Source organism: Mustelus asterias, chromosome 3 (assembly GCF_964213995.1).
Source record: "Mustelus asterias chromosome 3, sMusAst1.hap1.1, whole genome shotgun sequence".
Lineage (NCBI taxonomy): Eukaryota > Metazoa > Chordata > Chondrichthyes > Carcharhiniformes > Triakidae > Mustelus > Mustelus asterias.
In genome coordinates, this window is record NC_135803.1 from 130,001,252 (window position 1) to 130,026,976 (window position 25,725).

Below are 25,725 nucleotides of genomic sequence, written 5' to 3' on the forward strand. Positions count from 1 at the left end.
TTGCAGTGTTAATGTAAGCCTTACTTGTGACTAATAAATAAACTTTGACTTGACTTTGATGCCCCAACTGGGCACTTGGACTTAGAAACAATGCTTCTTGGGTGTGTTGCTGGGAGAAGCATGGCTTCTCTGTGTAGCTTAATGGATGGAAAGTTGGGGATAATGCAGCAGAGGTGGGGAGTTGGGGGAAATTTCATCCAGTTTGATGTTCCCAGTGGGGTAACTGGAAATGTGCATCACTTCCGCTGAGTTGCGTTTTCCTATTTCCCAAGTGATTTCAGTTGAAATTTAAAATTGCTAGCGGTGTTGCCTGGGATACACACACGAGATCACATGGAGGAGGAAGCTGACAATGCAGCAGGTATGTGGAGGTTATAAAAGAGCCTCCTGGTCAAACAGGGAGGCTCTGGATCACAGCCAAAGCTTTCCTGACCAACTCCATTAACATAAGACTTGAGAGCACAAAGGTGTTAGAAAATTAAATTTTATTTGTAAATATTTCACATGTCATTGGTTTCACTTTATTCATGGGTGCATCACTGTTATTTGGTGAGACTAGCTTAGTCAGAGAGCTAACTGTGCTGGAACACTTCATGGTTGGCACTCATTCATGGTACAGGAGAGTTAGGGCATTTCCATTATTATGGAAGAAATCACGTTGTTCTTTCTTTTGTTCATTCTTTACTGACTGCATATTCAGGTTAGTGTCCAGTGTTGCACTTGGCACTCTTTGGGACATTGTTGAACTTGCAAGCTCGGCTGGCTCTCCTTTCTACACATTGTAAGAGACATTGTCCAACATCTCAGCGAGGATAATTGGAATGTTGTAGGTGAATGAGAAAGAATCTGCCAGCCAGCACCCGAGATGGACACACAGGCTCCGCATTTTCTTACTTTGACTGACAGTTCCCACCACCCCTCCCCCCCTCTCCCCCCCATTATACCCAGATCTCCAAGCCCTTTCCACTTCATTCTTCCATGCTCCTGATCCTCACTCCCTGACCACTAACTCACCCTTGCTGGTCCTGAGCCTCTGTGCAAACTGCCATTCTCCCGACTACACTCTATTGTGCTGTAGAGTGGAACAAGGAAAACCGCTGACTTTCTGTCCAACTGGCACACGCCACCTTTACAAAAAAGGTGAACTGGGTGCCAGAAGATTCTTGTGTGTGCTGCGAACTTATCTTGAAGGTCGGATATAGTTAATGAAAGCTTCACTGCTAATGAGCATTCACGGTATTACAAGTATGAACACACTGCCGGCTGGTGTAAAGCTTGACACACCACCAACAAACACACTGCTGACTTTATCTCTGCATCTCAACCCATTGTTGGGAAATTGAGATTTTGCATCCCACCTACTAAAGTCCGCACCACATTTCCTGCTCTTGTGGGCTCCATAGAATCTCTCCCTGATTTCTGACAATCATAATGCAAACTCCACTCCTCAGCGGCAGAGCACAATCAGGAAATATACTGCTGCAAGCCCCAACCTTTTCCGGGTTCCATGGAACCCCATAATATATAGTCCAATGTCAAAAATCAGGAATGATAACATCCTTCATAAATTGGGTATTGCTGATCTAATGCATCCACTGCTCTTTCTCACTCATCAGAATTGAGGTCAGTTGAATCCATAATCTAATGAGCAATGGTTCATTCCGGTGACTGATCAACCCATACTGCTTTTAGATTTTGCAGAACATTGTGTGATCAATTTCAGGCCCTTTGATAGAAAATATAGAAATTGAAACAAACTCACAAACTAAAACTGAAAGTGCAGTTTCAGTTTTACTTTCAACTTGTCTTGTTCCCTAATCAGATCGAGTGCTGCATAAATCCTATTGGAGATATTGTATTTGAGTATGATGGTAGGCTTTCGTCTAAGAAACAGGTTTTATGTCTGCAAGATTAACTTTATTTTGGCACTTACATAATCTGCCCAAACATAATTAACCCGCAGTCAATGTAATGCAAAACCTGAGGTTTGTCGGTGATTTGTGTATTGGGACTTATCATTACAGAAAGCATTTCAGGGTGAAGACAATCACTGCAGTTTTATCTGTACAGTTAGCTTGGAGTAAATTAAAGTCGTGCACTGGGATAATTCATCAATTTAACCACTTTGCTGTTAAAAACATTATAACAGGGATATTCAGTGTGACAGATAATGCATGATAAATTTGTTGCTTGGTTATTCTATGCATTAGTTTCTTGTGCCGTTCTTGTTGATTAGTACATAATTCACTGATCTATTCTTTAAGTAAACCATAAAAGAAACACAATGAGAAAAGACCATTATGCCAGCAGGTCTATTATTATCATCGCTTGTACAAAATCCATTTTACCATGAATTTACCCTCACCATTTAATGAAATTGAAGGAAGATTCTACAAAGTTTCTCCACTCCTCTCCTGGTTAAACCAAGTGAAACTTTGGAAATAATGGGCAAAATCTTGCCAAAAAATGGCAGAGTGTTTGTTCTGGTGTGAAAAAGGGAGTGATTCCCGCCGACGGTTCTGGCGTGGTTTTGGGCCAAATCTAATAATAATCTTTATGCCCACAAGTATCATGCCACTCCTGTGGGGTGTTCCCTCTGATTCACCCGCCCCGCAATGAATTAACTGCTGCAAGCACTGGGGAGCTGCATATAAATGGCTCCCCAGCACTTGTTCCACAACGACTGCAGGGAACTGTTGGCAAGAAGGAAGTGCCACACTTTTCGGAGAGGGGCCCTCACCAGGATGCTGGATGGAGTGGAGCAGAGACGGGACGCACTCTATCCCCATTCCACGAGACGCTTTCCAGCAAGGTCACCATCCCTAGCTGGGATGCAGTGGCAGCCCTGGTCAGTGTAAGCGCACTGTAGAAGAGGACAGGGCAGCAATGTCGGAAGAAGATGAATGATCTTCTTCACTCAGCCAGGATAAGTGAACCAACCCCAGTCTCTCACTGGACCCCCTCACACCCCCAACCCTTTCTCTCACTCAGTTACCTTGGCCTTTGCCAACACCTGGCACCAGATTCCCCCCTCCCTCCCACAATCAACATGTTCCCCCAATAGCTGCTATGCTCCTCACACTCCAACTCCTACCCAAGCTTCACGCCTACCACACCTCATCACTATCTTAAATGTCAACACTCCCACCTACACTCTCCCTATCAAACTCAACCACAATAGGTGTCAGTGGGCATAGCCAGCTGGAGTCATGCCCAAGCTGAGAACCCTCACACCTTTTGAGTAGCGAATTCTCAAAATGGCTGGGGAAGGGCAAGAGTGTACCCATGTGATGCGCGACAATCAAGCACGTGGAACAAGGCTTCAGTATTGAAGGCTTTTATTGTCTAACAATGGAACTACTAACACGAATACACCAGTTCAGACTGAAGGGGTCCTGCCGGAGCAGAGGGTCTTATACCTCGCCACCGGAGGCGGGGCCCCACCGGGATGTGCCATGATAACACTTATAACAGGTAAACACCCTAACCCAACAACATTGTACAACCCCCACAGTGACAACACCCTAGCCCAACAGTAACATAATAACAACCCCCAGTGGTAACCAACGATGGTTCACCACATTCACCCCTCCTTTAAAAACAAAAGGCCGGCGGGGTGCAAAAAAAACAGGTCATATGTACAGAATTCACAAGTCCAGACGGTCTGGAGGACCGCACCGACGCTGTGATCTCCTCAACACCGGTTGCGAAACCGGAGCAGGTGCTTGCGGTGGCGTTCTCTCCAAAACAACGTCCGGCTGTCCCCTCAAGGACTCCCGGGCCGGTTGGCCCTGGTGAGGCGATGGTGCAGGGGATCCTGGAACCTTCGGTGGTGGCGCCGATCTCCGAGTCTCAGGCAAGCTGTACATGGGAGTAGAACTGTTATGCACTGGTCCCGGTGCTGACCGCGCCACGTCTGGGGAAGCAATGAGTAGTAGTGGATTCGTGACAGGGGGTATGGGAGCGACAGGAGTTGCTACGTCCCCTGCGGGGGCCAGGTCTCTAATGGAGACAGTGTCCTCTCGCCCGTCAGGATATGCCACATAGGCATACTGAGGGTTGGCGTGGAGGAGTTGGACCGGTTCGACCAAGGGGTCGGACCTGCGAGCCCTCACATGTCGCCGCAGAAGGACGGGTCCTGGGTACGTCAACCAGGCTGGTAATGAGATCCCCGAGGACGACTTCCGAGGGAATGAGAACATCCTCTCGTGGGGAGTAGCATTGGTTGCCGTACACAGGAGGGAGCGGATAGAATGGAGCGCATTTGGAAGGACCTCCTGCCAACGGGAGACTGGAAGGCCCCTGGATTTCAGTGCCAGTAGGACAGCCTTCCAGACTGTAGCATTCTCCCTTTCCACCTGTCCGTTACCCCTAGGGTTGTAGCTCGTGGTTCTACTAGAGGCAATCCCGAATGAGAGCAGGAATTGCCTCAAGTCGTTGCTCATGAACGACGAGCCCCTGTCGCTATGAATGTAGCAGGGGTACCCGAACAGGGTAAAAAGCTCACTGAATGCCTTGATGACGGTGGCAGTCGACGTGTCCGCACAGGGGACAACAAACGGGAACCGGGAGTACTCGTCTATTATGTTGAGGAAATAGACGTTCCGGTCCGTTGAGGGAAGGGGGCCTTTAAAATCCACACTCAGCCTCTCAAAAGGGCGAGTGGCCTTGACCAATTGTGCCCGGTCTGGTCGATAAAAGTGTGGTTTGCATTCTGCGCAAATCCGACAGCTTCTCGTCACTGACCTGACATCCTCCACCGAGTAGGGCAGGTTGCGGGCTTTGACGAAATGGTAGAGTCGGGTGACTCCAGGATGACACAAGTCATTGTGGAGGGCCTTCAAGCGGTCCTCCTGCATGATGGCGCATGTTCCGCGCGAGAGGGCATCCGAGGGCTCATTGAGCTTCCCTGGACGATACATAATATCGTAATTATAGGTGGAGAGCTCAATTCTCCACCGCAAGATCTTATCGTTCTTGATCTTGCCCCTCTGCGTGTTGCTGAACATAAACGCCACGGATCGTTGATCCGTGATCAGAGTGAACCGCTTCCCCGCCAGGTAATGGCGCCAGTGTCTGACTGCCTCCACAATGGCCTGAGCCTCCTTCTCCACCGCTGAGTGCCGAATTTCTGGGCCCTGAAGGGTGCGGGAAAAGAACGCGACGGGCCTGCCTGCCTGGTTTAGTGTGGCGGCTAGGGCGAAATCAGATGCATCACTCTCCACCTGGAAAGGGATGGATTCATCCACCGCGTGCATCGTGGCTTTCGAAATGTCGCTTTTCAAAGCCTTGAAAGCCAATTGGGCCTCCGGCGTAAGTGGGTAGGTCGTGGACTTGATGAGCGGACGAGCTTTGTCCGCGTAATTGGGGGCCCACTGTGCATAGTACGAAAAGAACCCGAGGCATCTCCTCAGTGCTTTCGTGCTAGCGGGCACGGGAAGTTCAGAAAGGGGGTGCATACGGTCTGGATCAGGGCCAATTACCCCGTTTTCCACCACGTATCCGAGGATGGCTAACCTGTGCGTACGGAATACGCACTTCTCCCTGTTATAGGTCAGGTTCAGGCGAGATGCGGTGCGCAGAAAGTGTTGGAGATTCGTGTCATGGTCCTGCTGGTCATGGCCGCAGATGGTGACGTTATCCAGGTACGGGAAGGTAGCCCGCAACCCGTTCTGGTCCACCATTCGGTCCATAGCACGCTGGAAGACCGAGACCCCATTGGTGACACCAAATGGAACCCTGAGGAATTGGTATAGACGACCATCCGCCTCAAAAGCCGTATATTGTCGGTCCTCTGGGCGGATGGGGAGTTGATGGTAGGCGGACTTAAGGTCTATGGTAGAGAACACTCGGTACTGCGCAATCTGATTGACCATATCAGAAATGCGCGGGAGAGGATACGCATCCAGCTGCGTATAACGATTAATGGTCTGACTGTAGTCGATGACCATCCGAGGTTTGTTCCCGCTTTTGACTACCACGACCTGCGCTCTCCACGGACTAGCACTGGCCTGTATGATCCCTTCCTTGAGGAGCCGCTGAACCTCAGATCTAATAAAGATCCGGTCCTCAGCGCTGTAATGCCTACTTTTAGTAGCGATGGGCTTGCAGCCTGGTACCAGATTCTTAAATAGGGATGGTGTAGTGATTTTCAGAGTGGAAAGATTGCATGCGGGGCGCTTTGGGCAATTTGGAGGCTGCGGCTGATTCCCTACTGCCAGTGAAGGGAGTGGCCCACCGTACTGTAGGATCACACTCTTCATGTGGACCATAAAATTTAGTCCGAGGAGAATTGGCGCACAAAGGTGAGGTAACACAAGGAGCCTGTATTGCTCATAAATTGTGCCCTGTACCTCTAGAGTTACCATACATCGTCCTTGGATCGGTACAGACCGGGACCGTGATGCCATGGAAATTGTCTGTTTGGCAGGGAGAACCCGGAGTCCACACCTTTTAGCAGTTTCAGGGTGTATGAAACTTTCGGTGCTCCCACTGTCAAACAGACAATTCACAGTTCGACCATTTACCTTTATATCCATCATTGAATTCTCAAGCCTGTGGTACTTAGTCTGGTCCAGGGAGATCGACGCCACCGTTGGCCCCTGGGCGTCACTGCATGCCGCCGATGTTGATGCTGAGGACCCCTGCTGGTCGCTCCTAGTCGTCGTGGACCATGATGGCCGCCCCCATGAATCGCACGTGGGCGAGGGCGCCAAACGCAGCGACTCCTGGTGGTCTTCCTCCTCCTCCGTCAGCCACGATGGCGCCGTCCTGGGTTCGCACGTGGTCGGACCTCGTGGGTACTGCGACGCCGAAGGAGATTGTCTCCGTTCTGGAGGGTTACAAGCTGCACTGCCGTTTTTAGACTTCGACCTGCAGACATTACCGTAGTGGCCTTTTTTACCGCACTGGCTGCAGATTGCCGTTCTTGCCGGACACTGTTGCCGTGGATGCTTGGCCCCACCGCAAAAATAGCATCGCTGGCCACCTGGAGCTGCCGCCGTCGTCGGATCGATCTGGGAGCGCGAGTTTGCGGGGCGAGGAGGGAGCTGAGCTTGCTCCTGCCACGTTGACTGCACGTGGTCCTCGGGGTACAGCGCCAAGCTTTTCGATGCCGCTTCCAGCATCTCAGCCATCTCCATCGCTTGGGTCAAGTCGAGGTTCCCCTTTTCCAGTAATTTAAGCCTGATGTACGAGGACCCTACCCCTGCTACGAACGCGTCTCGGGCGAGGTCGTACATGTATTGTTCGGCTGATACGTCTTTACAATCGCAACCCCTGGCAAGCCGCAGGAGCTCATTGGCGTAGTCCTCCATGGTTTCGCCCGACTGCCGACGTCGTGTAGCGAGGAGGTAACGAGCGTGTATCTCGTTGGGTGGTTTCGTGTATCGTTTCTTCAAGAGCTCGATGGCCCTCGGGTAAGTGGGAGCCGCACGAATCGCGAGATAAATCGTGTCGCTTACCCTTGCGTGGAGGACTTGGAGTTTGTCACTGTCTGTAGTAATAGCTACAGAGGCAGCCAGGTAGTCTTCGAAACACTTCCACCAGTGGTCGAAGGTGTTAGCGGCACCGACCGCACGTGGGTCCAGCGCCAGACGATCTGGTTTCAAGATCTGTTCCATACTCTTTTTTTGTACAGCTGAGAGTTTTCTGTTAGACAATAAAATTGATGCGCGACAATCAAGCACATGGAACAAGGCTTCAGTATTGAAGGCTTTTATTGTCTAACAATGGAACTACTAACACGAATACACCAGTTCAGACTGAAGGGGTCCTGCCGAAGCAGAGGGTCTTATACCTCGCCACCGGAGGCGGGGCCCCACCGGGATGTGCCATGATAACACATAACAGGTAAACACCCTAACCCAACAACATTGTACAACCCCCACAGTGACAACACCCTAGCCCAACAGTAACATAATAACAACCCCCAGTGGTAACCAACGATGGTTCACCACACCATGCTGCTGGTGAAGTGGGGGCAGCAGTTAAACGTGAGAATCTTCAACACATATGCTGTCATTCCTCAAGTCTCAAGTGAGTAATCAATGTTCCCTCTGTATCTCCTGTAATGACCCTTCTCTTGCAGGTGGAACAGGTTGGACCATCCTCGCAGCCCCACCAGACTCCAGCAGTTCAGAGGGGGACTTCTCCCACCCGACCAGTGAAGAAGCTTTGCAGCGGTCACCTGCATCCGGCACCAGCGCAGACACTCACACCTCGCTGGGTCCAGAAGTAGACAGGCTTCTGGATCACTCACTGATGAGCACCTCAAAGCTGAAGATCCACTGCAGTTGGAGGCAGGGACATCCCAGAGAACCGGCACTCGGAGGGATGTTGGAGCCCAGGACTCTGCTGAGCCCCTTGCTGATGATGTGTCCCCCAGTGCTGGAGCTGCAAAGGCACAGTGTGAGCATCAGGAAGGGATGACGGGTGCCCTCCTCAGAGTGCAAGGCCAATTGGAGGAGTCCCATCGCCTTCTATCTGAGCAGATGGTGCAGCGCAACAAGGCCAACACTGTGAGGGTGGTGTCTGCAGTGGAGGCCTTGGTGCAGGAGGTGCATGGCATCTTTGATGGTAGAAGATGTCTGCACCATGCCTCAGTGGGGAGCTTCATTTTGTAGAGCTTCGACTGCATGGTGCTGGCACTGGTGAGAATCCACAAATATCAGTGCCAGATGTTTCTGGATCTCATTCCAGCTGCCCCTCCCGTCCATGGGGGAGCACAGGGGTCCCCGGGAACACAAAGGGAAGAGGATTGACAAGTGTATAGGCCGGTGCCCTCCAACCAAGGAAGCCTGGGCATCTCCAGCCCATCTGACACCACCCCTCCCTGTGAGAAACACACCTCCATCCCGACACTGAGGAGGGAAGCAGTCAAACATCCGTGCTGCCGAAAGCAGACCTGGACCCTCAAGATCCTGACTCCCCAGTGGATGCCCGCTAAGGTCATCTCAGGCAAAAGGGTGTGGAAGTCAGCAGCTGTCTCAACCTCAGCTGTGAAGTCCACCTAGACCTTGTGGGAGGGTGAGGAAGATTTAGAAACCATCGGCACTTAGTGAGCATGGGTGAATATAGGCACGAGTGTAGATAGGTCACCATTATATTGTATGTTTTGCATTAAATGTCACTTTGTTCACCCACAGAGCCTCCACCCTGTCTGTTCATGCCATCAAGCCCAGAGAACCACTGAGCTCCCCCAGCACCTGATCCCTGTGGAGTGTGAGAATGGCAATGCTATGTCCCTCCCACACCGGCGATGCAGGAAGGGGGCGCTGCTGCTAACAGCCCCAACCGCCCCCCCCCCCCACCCCGCAGATTCCATCCCCCAACTCCTATCCATGGAAGAGTGAACCCCCTCATCTCCCTCCATCAAAACGCATCCCTCTCATGTCTAGTGATCATGAGGTCGAGGGCTGTCAAGATGCTGCCAGGCTGCCCATCTCAGCTGTAAGATGGATGTTAACACCAGGACCTCTGATGTGGGTGGGATCTGTAGTAGCTGACACCATGTATCTCACGTTTCCGAGCCCTATGATAAGCCCATTCGATGGCAGGACATGTTAAGTTCTATGTCTGGCAGGAGTCAGACATATCGCTGAGGATGAAAGGAGCATCGCTCTGTTCTCTATGCAAGTCATCATCATTCTTCCGCAGAGTCCGGCCAATAACTTCAGCACTTTGTCCATGACACCTGGAAACAGCATGGGAGCATACTGCTGGCACCATCTAATTGGTGAGATGTGAGTCCCCATGGTGGGAGCGCTGGTCGCTCCCTAGCCCTGCTCGTCCCTGAAGCAAGACACTAAGAGGCCAACCTAGCGCGTCAGCCCAGTCAGGCCCTGATCACTGCCCAGGCTTCTTCCACCTCCTCCTCTGTGCAGTCACTCTCACCGCCTCCCCCCCCCCTCGATATCCTGCTCATCCGAGGAAATGTGGCGCTTCTCCATCTCCTCCAAGTCCAGGTGGTCTTCCTTCTGCGGCGCCAAGTTGTGGAGAGCACAGCAGACTACAATGACGCGGGACACCCTCTGGGGGCTGTATTTTAGGGCACCCCTGAGCGGTCCAGGCACCTGAACCACACCTTCAGCAGGCCAATGTGCACTGCAGCGTGAACCTCATTGTAATAAACCTCCGCTGGTGCTTGTGGCCTCCTCGCACTGGCGTCATCAGCCACCTCTGAGTGGGTAGCCCCTGTCCCCAAGGAGCCATATCTCCAGCTGCTGCTCTCCCTCAAAGACATCTGTGATCTGAGAGTGCCCCAAGATGTAACTGTCATGGACGCTCCCTGGGAAATGGGCACACACCAGCATGAAGTACATTGTGTGGACACAGGTGAGCTGTACATTGAGGGATGGGTGTCCCTCACGGTTCATGAATGCCGCCACATGGCGCTCTGGAGTACACAGGGTCCTATGGGTGCAATCAGTCAAACCTAGCTCTTGGGGAAAGCCTGTTAAGGTGACGAAGACCATGGTCCTGGTGTCTTGGCTCACCTGGTCACAGTTCAAGGTGATATACATGTGAACCCTAACACAAAGTAACCTCTCAGATGCAATTGTGTGTGGCTGACTGGGAGATGCCAATCAGGTCTCCTGGGACTGAGCTACTCGCATCGAAATTCAGAGCCACTGTGAGTTTAAAGGCCACAGGCAGTGGGTGTCCCCCCATTCCATGTGGTGCCAGCTCCTGCAGGGTCTGGCAGAGGTGGTCCACCATCCTCTGGGACAGACGCAACCTCGACGGCACTACATTTCTGACATCTGCAGCTACGGTGACCGATGTTGGAAAACCCTCAGCCGGTATCTACAATCTGCGGTGCTGCTCCCGGCACAGCGACAGGCCCAACCTCTCCCTCCTCCGCAGGGTGCTGCTCCTGGCCAGGTGCTGCGGCACATTGGTGTCTCGACCGCGGCTCTTAGCCAATAAGTAGGATGGTCAACTCGACAGGCTCCATGGTCCTCCAGACCATGCACTGTAAAAAAGGCAAGACCATAGTGAACAATAAGGGTTCAGGAGAGAGTCCTGACCCTCCTCTCTCGATTCCTCTGGGACTACCACCCAATGGCAGCACACCCAGAGTAGCTACCTCAGCGCTATCCCTCACATCCTCCCCTCAGACCCATAGCCACATCTCCGCATTGGACCCTGGCAACACCAGCAGGATGCAGTGCATGGCCCCACCAGGGTCTCAGTGACACCAAATGCCCGCATTCCCCCAGTCCCCAAACCCCCAAAGAAACCCAGCGCCACATTAGCAGACAGTTGAGTGGTTGCATGTGACCGGTGTTTGCATCCTGACAGGAGGCTTTGCCGATGCACCCTGTCATGACCTCGATTGGGGTGTGTGATGATAGACATCACCCTCACGCCTTGCATAGGGGAGCACATCAGTGGAATCTGTGTGATGTTGCAGCCTTTCTGAGAATGCCAGCTCAATGCCTGGGACATTGACTTGCGGAGGGTTAACTGTTGGTTTCCACTAAATGGCAGCACTTTTTGGCTGCACACCATTTATTGGCGTAATCATTAGTGAGGAGAGGCTGGGGTGGCTGCTCAGCCAGGTGTCTGCCTTTTGTGGCAGATGAGGCACAGCTGAATCGTGAGGCCAGTGATTAGCATATCCAGCCCATTCCCAGGGGACATCCTGTTCCTCCCAGGTCACCCGAGGTGCAGAGCTGAGCAGCCTTCCCTGACCCATTGAGATCTACTATTACACACAAGCACCCCTGACTGTCGGTGTGGGACTGCCGGGCGGATTCTCCCCTCTGTCCTCACACCGCTGCCTGAGTGCGGGTTCCAGTCACTCTGCAGTCACCCTCCCCCGAGAGCGAGACCCTTCAGGCTGCATGAGGGGAAACGCAGACCATTCCTGAATCCCCCACTCTGCCCTGACAGCCCGGCCTCTCATGGGACCCCACCCGGGGGTAATTCACAGTCGGCCCTCAGTGCTGAGTCTCTTGTTTTCAAGCCCGTCCGCCTTGTGGGCAGCCCGCACTAAGGAAGGGCACTCCCTCAGCTGCGACATGGACAGGGACACAAGACAGAGGACATGGAAAGTGCTGCCTGCATACTGACCTTCACAACCCCATTAAAGCAAGAGGTGCCCCGACATGAAGGGAAGGTAAGGCCTGCAAGTGATCTGTCCAAATTCCTCGCCTGAAATTTGGAGCTCTTCTGAGACCCCCACCTCCAGCCCCAAGTGTCACTGATTTGTATTCTCCCATGTGTCCTCCCAGAGCAATGCACACCGTGGAGGGTGCTGGCTGTCTGAGCGCTCACCTCTGGATGTGAAGGTGCCAGGCTCACGCTTATATACAGCTGTTGTACATGTTGCTGGTGTAACATCTCGCAGGCGCCCGGTGAGTATCCCGTGGTGGGCGGGGGAAGTCCCAGAGAGAGTGCTTGCTAATGACATGCTAATGTATTAAAATGAGCTTTCTGCAGTCCCACAATATGTTTCACACCACTCCACCGGCAAGGGGCTGGTAAGATCAGAACTCAGAAACTCGCCAAGCAAATCACGCTTTCCGAATGTTGCCGCAATTCCACAGACGGAGATTGCAGGCTCAAAATCACCCCTAATATATCCTAGGACCTTTCTTCTTTGGAATAAAAATTTCTACAGAGAGAGCAGTTGAACAAGTATTCTATTATAACTTCAGTCAAACGCCTGTATCATGTCCACACGGATATAGTTTTATCATAATATTCTTTTGTGCTATCATCTTTTAGTGTGACTGTGGGGCAGATAATGAGGTCCTGGTGCAAAGACACATGCTGGTCTGCATGAAAATGCAAGATTATCTTGTTGGAATATTTTATTGGTACTGCCACTGGATGACAAATCACAGCATTCAACGCCAGGCAAACAGCAGCTGCTTAAGGGTTACAGGTTGCCTTTTTCCTGGTTTGGTCACAATGCCTCCTTCAAACCATTAGCTGCTGGAGACTGAAATGGTGTGAGCAGAAAATAAGAGGAGCTCTGTTTGAAAGGGAAGGTTACTTTGAAGGAACAAAACTGTTTCTTTTTCCATTACAGACAAAAGCATTTTCCTGCATCGCTTTCTGTGTTTTGGTCACATTAGGAAAGGATCCTGAATTAACATTAAATTCAGAGTCATAATGAGCCTAGCCACAGGCAGTTCAGAACACATTACAGCAGGCTAAGTGAGCAGAACCATGAGCAGCCTTCTTGTGTCCTTGCCTAAAGTGAAGGGAGATGGGTGATGATGCATATCAATACAACAGGGGCTGTGCACCAAGGTGTTCGACCCCTACATTTTGAGCTCTACAATTATTGTATGCTTAGCTACACGGAGAAATAACAAGTCTTGCCAGATGTGATCAAAAATAAATCCTATCAAGAAGGAAATATAATAAAAATGTACAAGAAATCATTGACTACAAAAGAGCAAACCCAAATGGATAATGCTAAGGAACAGCACATTCATGCATAATGGCCTGGATCTAATGTAATCTTTCTTTTCGTGATTTCTACTCATTTCTGGCTGTAAAATATTAGCAGATATGGTAGGAATTATCATCAGTTTTATCTGCATAAAGCTAAAACACAGTTTATTCGGCACTCTGCACAATTTCTCACAACAGTATCCAAGTTCTTAAATCACTATCCTCCAATTCCTCACTCAGTAAAAAGCAAAGATATTATTGCCATGCACAGCTTCAATGCGCCTCACACAACAACACAAGACTCTTATTATGAAATCAGCCCTTTTTTTTCCACTATTGCTCATCTTGACTTTAGCAAGCCAGAATCATTTGCTTGCAATTTCAGTGCAAAAGACAAACCTTTATTTGCACAGGCCATCCACTTCAGATTTTCAGAAAATACTGCCTCGCGTCCGATTAGATAGGCAAATATGCGCACCTGAAAAATAGAAAATAACATCTCATTAGACTTTTGTATCTTTTAAGGTTAATTAAATGTTATGAGTTCAAGGGTTGGATGGGATAATTATGTTCCGGAACTGTCTTTTTAATTCAAGGTAAATGGGGCAGTAAAGAAGGTGATCTGTTCTGTGCCGACAACAAGCTTGGGTGGCTTGGTTACAAGGTGGGGCAGGGGGCCCCAGGGTGTGACTTACTGGGAACAAAGTAAAAAATATTCACACACGCAAACAACGGCAAGAACAACTTGTGCTGATTGTGGATGCCTCAATGTTTTGGGCAGGAAAGAGAAGCAGGGGGGAGGTTTCTCAGAGAGATGAAGGTCTGTTGACTGAGATACAACAATAGAAATAATATTTATACTTATTCGAAGATTACACCATCAAGGGCTTTTTCATCTGATGCGATAATCCTCCACTTTCCTGCCTTATCCCCATAACCCTCGATTCCCTTACTGACTAAAAATCTGTCTGGCTCAGCCTTGAACATACTTAATGAATTAATGAGCATCTACAGCCCTCTGCGATAAAGAATTCCACAGATTGATTACCATCTGAGAGAAGAAATTCTTCCTCATCTTCATCTTAAATGGGCTACCTCTCATTCTGAGATTATGCCCTCTGGTCCTGCACGACCCCAGAAGGGGAAACAATCTCTCAGCATTTATCCTGTCAAGGCTCCTGAGAATCCTATATATCGCAATAAGGTTGCCTCGCAATCTTCTAAACTCCAGTGAGTAAAGGGCCAACATTCTCTCTTTCACCTTCTTCGGTCGGGAATAAGATACAAAAGCCTGAGGTCACGTACCAACCGAATCAAGAACAGCTTCTTCCCTGCTGCCATCAGACTTTTGAATGGACCTACCTTGCATTAAGTTGATCTTTCTCTACATCCTAGCCATGACTGTAACACTACATTCGGCACTCTCTTGTTTCCTTCTCTATGAACGGTATGCTTTGTCTGTATAGCGCGCAAGAAACAATATTTTTCATTCTATACTAATACATGTGACAATAAATCAAATCAAAACTTACTCAACTTCTCCTCATTAGAAAATCCCTCCATTCCCAGGATAAACCTAGTGAACCTTCCTGGACTGCCTCCAATGTCAGTATATCTTTCCTTAGATAAGTGGACCAAAATTGTTACAGCATTCCAGGTATGCTGTAATTAATGCCTTAGAACATAGAACGTAGAACAGTACAGCACAGAACAGGCCCCTCGGCCCACGATGTTGTGCCGACCTTCATCTGAAACCAAGATCAAGCTATCCCACTCCCTACCATCCTGGTGTGCTCCATGTGCCTATCCAATAACCGCTTAAATGTTCCTAAAGTGTCTGACTCCACTATCACTGCAGGCAGTCCATTCCACACCCCAACCACTCTCTGCGTGAAGAACCTACCTCTGATATCCTTCCTATATCTCCCACCATGAACCCTATAGTTATGCTCCCTCGTAATAGCTCCATCCACCCGAGGAAATAGTCTTTGAACGTTCACTCGATCTATCCCCTTCATCATTTTATAAACCTCTATTAAGTCTCCCCTCAATCTCCTCCGCTCCAGAGAGAACAGCCCCAGCTCCCTCAACCTTTCCTCATAAGACCGACACTCCAAACCAGGCAGCATCCTGGTAAATCTCCCCTGCACTCTTTCCAGCGCTTCCACATCCTTCTTATAGTGAGGTGACCAGAACTGCACGCAATATTCCAAATGCGGTCTCACCAAGGTCCTGTACAGTTGCAGCATAACCCCACGGCTCTTAAACTCCAACCCCCTGTTAATAAAAGCTAACACACTATATGCCTTCTTCACAGCTCTATCCACTTGAGTGGCAACCTTTAGAGATCTGTGGATATGGACCCCAAGATCTCTCTGTTCCTCCACAGTCTTCAGAACCCTACCTTTGACCCTGTAATCCACATTTAAATTTGTCCTACCAAAATGAATCACCTCACATTTATCAGGGTTAAACTCCATTTGCCATTTTTCAGCCCAGCTTTGCATCCTATCTATGTCTCTTTGCAGCCTACAACACCCCTCCACCTCATCCACTACTCCACCAATCTTGGTGTCATCAGCAAATTTACTGATCCACCCTTCAGCCCCCTCCTCTAAGTCATTAATAAAAATCACAAAGAGCAGAGGACCAAGCACCGATCCCTGCGGCACTCCGCTAGCAACCTGCCTCCAGTCCGAAAATTTTCCATCCACCACCACCCTCTGTCTTCGATCAGACAGCCAGTTACCTATCCAATCGGCCAACTTTCCCTCTATCCCACACCTCCTTACTTTCATCATAAGCCGACCATGGGGGACCTTATCAAACGCCTTACTAAAATCCATGTATATGACATCAACCGCCCTACCTTCATCAACACACCTAGTTACCTCCTCAAAAAATTCTATGAAATTTGTGAGGCACGATTTGCCCTTCACAAATCCGTGCTGACTATCCCGGATTAATCCGCATCTTTCTAAATGGTCGTAAATCCCATCCCTAAGGACCTTTTCCATCAATTTACCAACCACCGAAGTCAGACTAACCGGTCTATAATTACCAGGGTCATTTCTATTCCCTTTCTTAAACAGAGGAACAACATTTGCCACTCTCCAGTCCTCTGGCACCATCCCCGTGGACAGCGAGGACCCAAAGATCAAAGCCAAAGGCTCTGCAATCTCATCCCTCGCCTCCCAAAGAATCCTAGGATACATTTCATCAGGCCCAGGGGACTTATCGACCTTCAGTTTATTCAAAACTGCCAATACATCCTCCCTCCGAACATCTATTTCCTCCAGCCTATTAGCCTGTAACACCTTCTCTTCCTGAAAAACATGGCCCCTCTCCTTGGTGAACACTGAAGAAAAGTATTCATTCATCACCTCGCCTATCTCTACTGATTCCATACACAAGTTCCCACCACTGTCCTTGACCGGCCCTAACCTCACCCTGGTCATTCTTTTATTCCTCACATAAGAGTAAAAAGCCTTGGGGTTTTCCTTGATCCGACCCGCCAAGGACTTCTCATGTCCCCTCCTAGCTCTCCTCAGCCCCTTTTTCAGTTCGTTCCTTGCTAACTTGTAACCCTCAGTCGAGCCATCTGAACCTTGTTTCCTCATCCCTACATAAGCTTCCCTCTTCCTTTTCACAAGACATTCCACCTCTTTTGTGAACCACGGTTCCCTCACTCGGCCATTTCCTCCCTGCCTGACAGGGACATACCTATCAAGGACACCCAGTATTTGTTCCTTGAAAAAGTTCCACTTTTCATCAGTGCCTTTCCCTGACAGTTTCTGTTCCCATCTTATGCCCCCTAATTCTTGCCTAATCGCATCATAATTACCTCTCCCCCAATTGTAAGCCTTGCCCTGCCGTCCGGCCCTATCCCTCTCCATTGCAATAACAAAAGACACCGAATTGTGGTCACTATCTCCAAAGTTCTCTCCCACAACCAAATCTAACACTTGGCCCGGTTCATTTCCCAGTACCAAATCCAATGTGGCCTCACCCCTTGTCGGCCTATCCACATATTGTGTCAGGAAACCCTCCTGCACACACTGCACAAAAAGTGCCCCATCCAAACTATTTGACCTACAAAGGTTCCAATCAATATTTGGAAAGTTAAAGTCCCCCATGACAACTACCCTGTGACCCCCACACGTATCCATAATCTGCTTAGCAATTTCTTCCTCCACATCTCTATTACTATTTGGGGGCCTATAGTAAACTCCTAGCAACGTGACCGCTCCTTTCCTGTTTCTAACTGCAGCCCATATTACCTCAGTGTGCATATCCCCCTCAAAGTGCTTTTCCGCAGCCGTTAAACTATCCTTGATTAACAATGCTACTCCTCCACCTCTTTTACCAGCTTCCCTACACTTACTGAAACATCTATACCCCGGAACGTCCAACAACCATTCCTGTCCTTGTTCTACCCACGTCTCCGTAATGGCCACAACATCGTAGTCCCAAGTAGCAATCCACGCCCCAAGTTCATCCACCTTGTTCCGGATGCTCCTTGCATTGAAGTAGACACACTTCAACCCATCTTCCTGTCTACCGGTACCCACCCTTGACCTTGATACCTTCCCCAATACCTCACCACCCTCAACACTGACTTCTGGACTACAACTCCTTTTCCCACTCCCCTGACAAATTAGTTTAAATCCCCCTGAAGAGCCGTAGCAAATTTCCCTCCCAGGATATTGGTGCCCCTCTGGTTCAGGTGCACCCCGTCCTGTTTGTAGAGGTCCCACCTTCCCCAGAACGTGTTCCAATTATCCACGTATCTGAAACCCTCCCTCCTGCACCATCCCTGCAACCACATGTTTAAGTGCACTCTCTCCCTGTTCCTCAACTCGCTATCACGTGGCACCGGTAGCGTACCAGAGATGACCACATGTTTTGTCTTTGCTCTCAGCTTCCAGCCGAGCTCCCGAAATTCCTGTTTTAAATCCCCATCCCTTCTCTTACCTATGTCGTTGGTACCAATGTGTACCACGACTTGTGACTGTTTCCCCTCCCCCTTAAGAATCCGGAAAACATGGTCCGAGACGTCACGGACCCTGGCATCCGGTAGGCAACAAACCATCCTCGAGTCTCTTTTGCTGCCACAGAACCTCCTATCTATCCCTCTAACTAACGAGTCCCCAATAACTATTGCCCTCCCGCTCTCCTCCTTACCCTCCTGAGCCACAGGGACGGACTCAGTGCCGGAGATCCTCTCACTGCGGCTCACCACTGGTATGTCGTCCCCCTCAACCGTATCCAAAGCGGAATACTTATTGCTAAGGGGAACGACCACAGGGGATCCCTGCACCGACTGCTTCTTCCCAGCCCCTCTCACCGTCACCCATCTATTTTCATTCCGCTGAGTAACTGTATCCCTGAAGCTTCTGTCTATGGCCATCTCTGCATCCCTAATATAGTTACCTGCCTTGTATAGTTTTAGCATTTTTATACTCCATTCCCTTTGAAACACCAGCCAACATTCCATGTGCCTTCCTTATTATCTTACTTGAAATCTATGCAATAGCAACATAAGAAGATTATAACCCATATAAGTTCTATTAACAATTGCCATAGAATCCCTACAGTGCAGAAGGCGGCCATTCAGCCCATCGAGTCTGCACCAACTCTCTGAAAGAGCATTTTACCCTGACCTCACCCTGCTAATCCATCTAAACTACACAGCTTTGGACACAAAGGGGCAGTTTAGCACGGCCAATCCACCTAACCCGCACATCTTTGGACTGTGGGAGGAAACTGAAGCATCCAGAGGAAACCCACGCAGACACGGGGAGAATGTGCAAACTCCACACAAACAGTGACCCAAGGCCGGAATTGAACCCGGGTCCCTGACACTGTGAGGCAGCAGTGTTAACTACTGTGCCACTGTACAGGCCTTAAATTGCAAAGGCTTTAACTGGTCTCTGTAATTCTTACTGCAACTGTGGGGTGTAATCTTTTAACATTGGATTGTGATTTGTTTTCTTATCACCAATAATGTGGAGGTGCCGGCGTTGGACTGAGGTAGGCACAGTAAAACGTTTCACAACTCCAGGTTAAAGTCCAACAGGTTTATTTGGTATCACAAGTTTGCGGAGCGCTACTCCTTCCTCTCTGACCTGATGAAGGAGCAGCGTTCCGAAAGTTGTGATTCCAAACAAACCTGTTGGACTTTAACCTGACGTTGTGAGACTTCCTACTGTATCACCAATAAAGTTAACATATCCGAGTTAGTGAAAGTGCTACACACTAAAAGAATTACAGTAAAGATGGAATCACTTGGCTCAGCAAAGATACATTGCAGCAAATATACATGTGGCTATCTAACGTTTGACAGCATTAATGTTCCAACTTCATATTCCTGGTGGGCATATTGGAAATTTTAGTGCATGTTGTGCAAGGCTCCTTGACCCTTGATTTACACTTTCAATATACATTCATTTCAATATACTAGGAGTATATCTGCAAGACTCCTCACGTAGACTCCTCACAGTAGCACAATGGTTCGCGCTGTCGCCTCACATCACCAGGGACTCAGTTCGATTCCAGCCTTGGATGACTGTCTGTGTGGAGTTTGCATGTTCTCCCTGTGTCTGCGTCGGTTTCCTCTGGTTTCCTCCCACAGTCCAAAGATGTGCTGGTTAGGAGGATTGGCCATGCTGAATTGCCTCTTAGTTGTCCAAAGATGTATAGGTTAGGTGGATTAGCAGGGTAAATACATGTGGTTACGGGGATAGGGCCTGGGTAAGATTTTTAAAAAGGTGGGTCAGTGCAGACTCGATGGGCCGAATGGCCTCCTTCTGCACTGTAGGGATTCTATGATAAACATGTTGGATGTTTGATGCAGCAAGAATCGTAAGACTCAAAGTAAAATAGTAAATATGGCTAGGTTCCCTACCATACGCAATATATTACAAAGACCAGCTGAGGCCTCCTGAAATTTGTTGCAACTGGAATTGTTCGTGAAACACCATGGAAATCACTTTAGTACGATTCAGATATATATTGGGAGACACAGAGGGGACAAACAAACGGGATCAGCACCCAATCTGTGCTTCCCTAAGTGTGAATGCTGGATTCTGGAATCTTCAAAGTGTAAATTGGTGCATTTGGTTTGAATTCAGAGCTCTAGTTAAATTTTAAATAGCTTCAAACAGGCTTGTTAAACTTTGAAGATTTCCGACTATTGATTCTGATGTATGCTTTAAGTTTGTCAATTTTTAAAGCGTTTTCATTAAAATAATTTAATTGAATTTCTTGAAACATGAATCTAACTGTTGTTGCGAGTATTTAGCTGAATATAGCATTAACATTTTTGAATTCAACTTTAAGAAAATGAAATGCTTGACAGAAAAATTCTATTTTTTGATCAACAACAACTTACATTTATATAATGCTTTTAATGCAGAAAATATTCCAAGTGCTTTACACAAGCATGGGGAAAATTCAGTTGATAATTTGGCAAATGTCACGATCATAGCCCAGTCCCTCACGCAAACCAGCTTCCCATCCATTGACTCTGTCTACACTTCCCGCTGCCTCGGCAAAGCAGCCAGCGTAATTAAGGATCTCACTCACCCCAGACATTCTCTCTTCCACCTTCTTCCATCGGGAAAAAGATACAAAAGTCTGAGGTCACGTACCAACCGACTCAAGAACAGCTTCTTCCCTGCGGCCATCAGACTTTTGAATGGACCTACCTTGCATTAAGTTGATCTTTTTCTACACCCTAGCTACGACTGTAACACTACATTCTGCACTCTCTCATTTCCTTCTCTATGAACGGTAAGCTTTGTCTGTATAGCACGCAAGAAACAATACTTTTCACTGTATATCGTTACATGTGACAATAATAAATCAAATCAAATATGGCATAATTAAATGACGATCATCAAAAGTAATAATAAGCTGCACAATAATGTCAAGGCACATTGAGGTAGATTTTCCGTGACGGTAACAGATCAAGTGGGAGCACAGAGTAGGATTTGAAAAAGGGAATTAATAAGACCATTAAATCTTTTAGAGTCTAACCTACTTAAAAAATTATAGTGAGCTCATTGGACCTGGTGCTGGCTGCTGACTAAGAGGACGTGGGAAATTGTGTGTCAGCAGCACTTAAAAGTCTCATTTAAGCTTAAAACATCCAAAGATCAGTTCATATCAAGATGGCACAGAATACAAAGAAGCAAACACAAACAAAAGGAGGACTGTGAAATTATGGGGTTGATCTTGAGGTTGTGGATTTCATTGACAGGAGGTGGATGGGTCAATCCGCCTACCCTGCTGATGAAAGTGGCTGCAGGCACAAGTCACATCTACAATTGAGCCTCGTTCCATTGGTAAGCCACTCGTTCTGTTGGAGTAGCTAAATGATCAGAGGGATTAGGGAGTTTGGTGGTCCCAATGTAGATCCAGGTAAGTAAGAAGGTGGTGTGTGGTCCTGGGGACTTGTCTGTGAAAGGTCAGGTTCCAGGATCTACAGTGACCTCTTAAGAACTTCTAGTTAGACACTCTACTCCAAATCCCAATAGGTGGAGCGTACATGTTGCACGTTCTTCTCATTGAAGCTTCAAAGTTGAATCTAGGTCAATTGAAATTATGGGACACTGGTTATCAGTGAATTAGCTCCTTCCCGTTCCCAGCAGGCAACTTGGTTTCTCATTCTAAGGCTCCTGCCTAAATGCTGTCGACGTAGGCATTAGCAGGTGTGTGATGAGATGTGCTATATCATTGATCTCATTGCAGTATCATCATAATCTTGCTTCACTGGGGGGGTGGTGGGGGAGGGGGCATGAATGAAATTCTTCCCCTGCAAGTATAACATCGTCTTGGTGAAGGCCATTTTTGGAGGGAGTGAAGCATTGACCATGATTTTGTGGCTTGCAATGAAGGGATGGCACTCACTGCTGCCCTAAATGATCAAGAGAGATCTGTCTGGTGGGTGGCAGGCAGTTGGCCTCTGGTGCCTGCTGATTTTCTTGGTAAGCTGTCCTGAATGTCACAACACTTCACCCATCAAATAATACTATTAATGTACTTTCAAATAATTCCAAATTGTCCTGCCGAATGGCCGAAAGCAAACTTTCAAATCCATAATGACCCTTTTACATGTTTTCACCACTTGTACCACTTTCCAATTCCACTGAACTCGAGTAAATGCTTCAGTTACAGTGCACTTCCCAATTATATTGCAAACTATGTTTTTAATTCATAGAGGCATTCTGATTATGCAGTAATACCAAAAAACTGAGCAAAAGCCAACAGTTCTGCAGATTGACTTCTCCCTTCCTGTTCAGGTTGGTCCTCCACTGTTCGCCATGCGGCTGACGGCATATCTTTATGATGGTGACGTGCAGCGGATGACAATGAATCTTGACGCCTCACACCCACCTGACCAAGTAGTTCAAGGCACTGCCAGAGTGGCACTGCCAGAGTGCTTCAGGCAGCTGAAGCATTATTTCAGCATACTAATAGTCTGCTTTATTATATTCTGTGTGGCAGTATGCCTTTTATTGATGAATGTTGCCCACGTGCTTTAGCTTTGCATACTGCAGCCATGAGCCAAATGGTTAGCAGATAGCCCTTGTCACACACGGTTGTTCGAATGTAGAATGCACAGCAGTCCGCTGCAGATTGAAGACACCATGGCTGCTGTCAGGATACTGGGCATTGACCTGCATTGGTTCACTGCACATGGCCGCACACCAGCTAGAGGTTAGAAAACTCAATCTCTCTTGCTTGTGGCACACCGCAGAGTTGACATCCACAAAGCTGCATGTATGCAGTTAATGGCACCTTGCACCATAAAGAAGACTGCAGTCCTGTCGCGGCTGCATGCTAATTCTCACTGGTAAGAAAGAACAAAATATAGTTCGCTGTCTTTGAATAGACAGCTTCAGTGTCCTCCTTATCCGACAGTGGATGGCAAACTATGAGATGTTGCAGCTCTTTTCAGTCCCAGCACATCAAAGTTTCTGGCCACAGTCACCTTCACACCACTGGCAATGCTGTCCTCACTCTGCTCTGAGGTTGCAGCAGTGACTGCAGTATGTGGCCAATTTCAGTACGGACATCCTTAGTGAAGTGGAGACATCTGACACATTTGCCAAAATCTTGCTGGTGTTTATGCCAGCGGGATGGTATGGTCCCACCGCCGACGGCGCATCCCCGCTCCACGTTTCCTGGGAAGCTCGGTTGACAACGGAGGGACCATAAGGTCCCGCTGCCAGCGAGCGGCGCACCGCCTCCCACTGCCACGAAACACACCGTGAATGGGGAGGAAAATCCCTCCCATCGTTCCACACTGAGGTACAGGTGGGTGAATTACTCCCTAAGGGCCCGATTTTACCATCAAGTTGCGCCTATTTTCAGGCGTGAAAACTTGGTAAAGCCGGGCGTGAGGTGAGTAGCGCAATCCGCGCCCGCCTCCGCACTGGTTCCCCCTTTACCAAGGCTCAAAAATGGCCACCGTTGGGGCCACGCCCGAAACGGGCGTGATGTCAATTTAAATGCATTTGCATGCATTTAAATTGATTTAATAGGCTGCACGCCCAACTTTACTGGCACTTCCCCCTTTACCACTGCGTTCGCCCGTCCAGATTCAGCGTGAAACAGACATGGTCCGCAAAGGTCCAATTCGGGCGCTCCAGCTTCTGAGGAGGTAAGTTCAGAGCTTCCGGTGGCTCTCTGACTCAGATCAGCAGTTGGGGGGGGGGGGGGGGGGGGGGGGGGAGTGGTAGAGGTGGGTCAGGTGGCTCCATTCAGATTGGTGGGGGGGTGGGGCGGGGAGAGAGGTGGGTCAGATGACTCCACTCAGATCGGTGGGTGAGGGACGTGGGTTAGATGGCTCCACTCAGATTGGTGTGGGGTCCGGCGGGGGGGGGGGGGGGGGGGGGGGGGGGGCAGGGGGTGGGCAGGGGGGTGCAGGGGGGGGTTCGCTGCCACTCTGCTTCTGCTCAGTGAGGGGGAAGGGGGTCCACTGCCACCCTGCATGTGATCGGTGGGAGGGGAAGGCGGGCAGGGGGCCACGATTGATCTGGGTAGCGGGGGAAGGGGGATAAGGGGGTCATTAATGTTGTGGGGGTGGGGCAATGTCTGTGGAGACCAGGGGGAGGCATTATTAGGCCTGGGAACGATGTGACAGGGGAGTGTTTTTCTTTTAGTTTACTGCACATGCGCAGTTGGAGGCGCCAATCGGAGATGCAGCGTTTTGGGCATGTTAAGCCCCGCCCACAGTCTTGTGCAGTGCGATTCGGAATCACTGCTATTTTTGCAGGCAGAGTGGGTATGGGGGAGCCTGAGAACGGGTCTAAAAGTCGGATCTGAAACACTCCCAGTTTCAAGTCCGCCCAGCACTCAGAATGAAAGTGGTAAAATAGGGCCCTAAATGTCCTTTTATAAAGTTGCAAATCCTCCCAGCTGTTAAGTGCACGAGTGGCATTTCATTTGGCTTGCCTTCCCTAAAAGAAGCAATGCAAGGCTCCCGCTGGCTTGCCCACGGTGATGTGATCCCTGTAATCTCCATTAAATCTGGCCCATTGTTATTGGGACATTAGAGACCTCAGGCTCCAACCTATAGTCTCTGGAAATGGAGGTTAGTTCCTGTTGAGCACCCACTGCTCGCTGCTGGAATATATATTCACCTTTAATTCCTCTGGCATGGGGAGGATAATGAACACACTTAAATGCACCAATAAGAAAGGAGAGCAGCTAACTTACCTTGGTGGCTCTGATGAGGTGGCTAATAAAATGTCCTGGTCTAAAGGTGAATTCTATGACACCTGCCTGTGCATTTTGAGGCGAGAGTAAATGAATTAAAACAGGTTGCCAGCCTGTTACCTTCCTGCCCACCCCTAACCTCCCTCCATCTTACAGGGACAAATAAGGTGTCAGGCAGCTTGCCCACCCTTAGGCTTATTGAGGCCCTTAGGTGGACAATTTATTGCTACTTTATTGGCCTGTGGGGCGGAAGAAAGGTGAACAACCTGGCAGTTGTCACTACATGGGCTGCTGATGGGCACGAAAGGGGCATACTTCCTTTTGGGGTCCCCTGCTCATCAGGAGCACTCCATCAAGTTGGTAGCCCCATTTCATGCCTCCCCTGAGCTCTCTAAGAGTGCTACCCAAGCCCTCCCCTCTTTTACTACTTGCAGCGGTGCCTGCCCGAAATCCCCAGGCTCACCTAAAGTGGAGTCCCAGTCTGCAAAAATTAAAGCCACTCCCAACATAATATTCTTACCGGGCAGCTGGATTTCATGTTGGCCAAGTGCCAACTAACCTTAGATTGAGTAATCCATCCCCTCT

General features: G+C 49.0%; 1 protein-coding gene across 1 annotated transcript in view; it reads right to left on the reverse strand.

Moving 5' to 3' along the window:
• cacna2d3a (calcium channel, voltage-dependent, alpha 2/delta subunit 3a) overlaps nt 1-25,725 on the reverse strand; it is an 838,535-nt gene that overhangs the window by 315,636 nt on the left and 497,174 nt on the right. Inside the window, exon 12 of the mRNA XM_078210160.1 lies at nt 13,813-13,891. Coding sequence (XP_078066286.1) covers nt 13,813-13,891 — 79 coding nt within the window. The remainder of the gene's footprint in view (nt 1-13,812; nt 13,892-25,725) is intronic.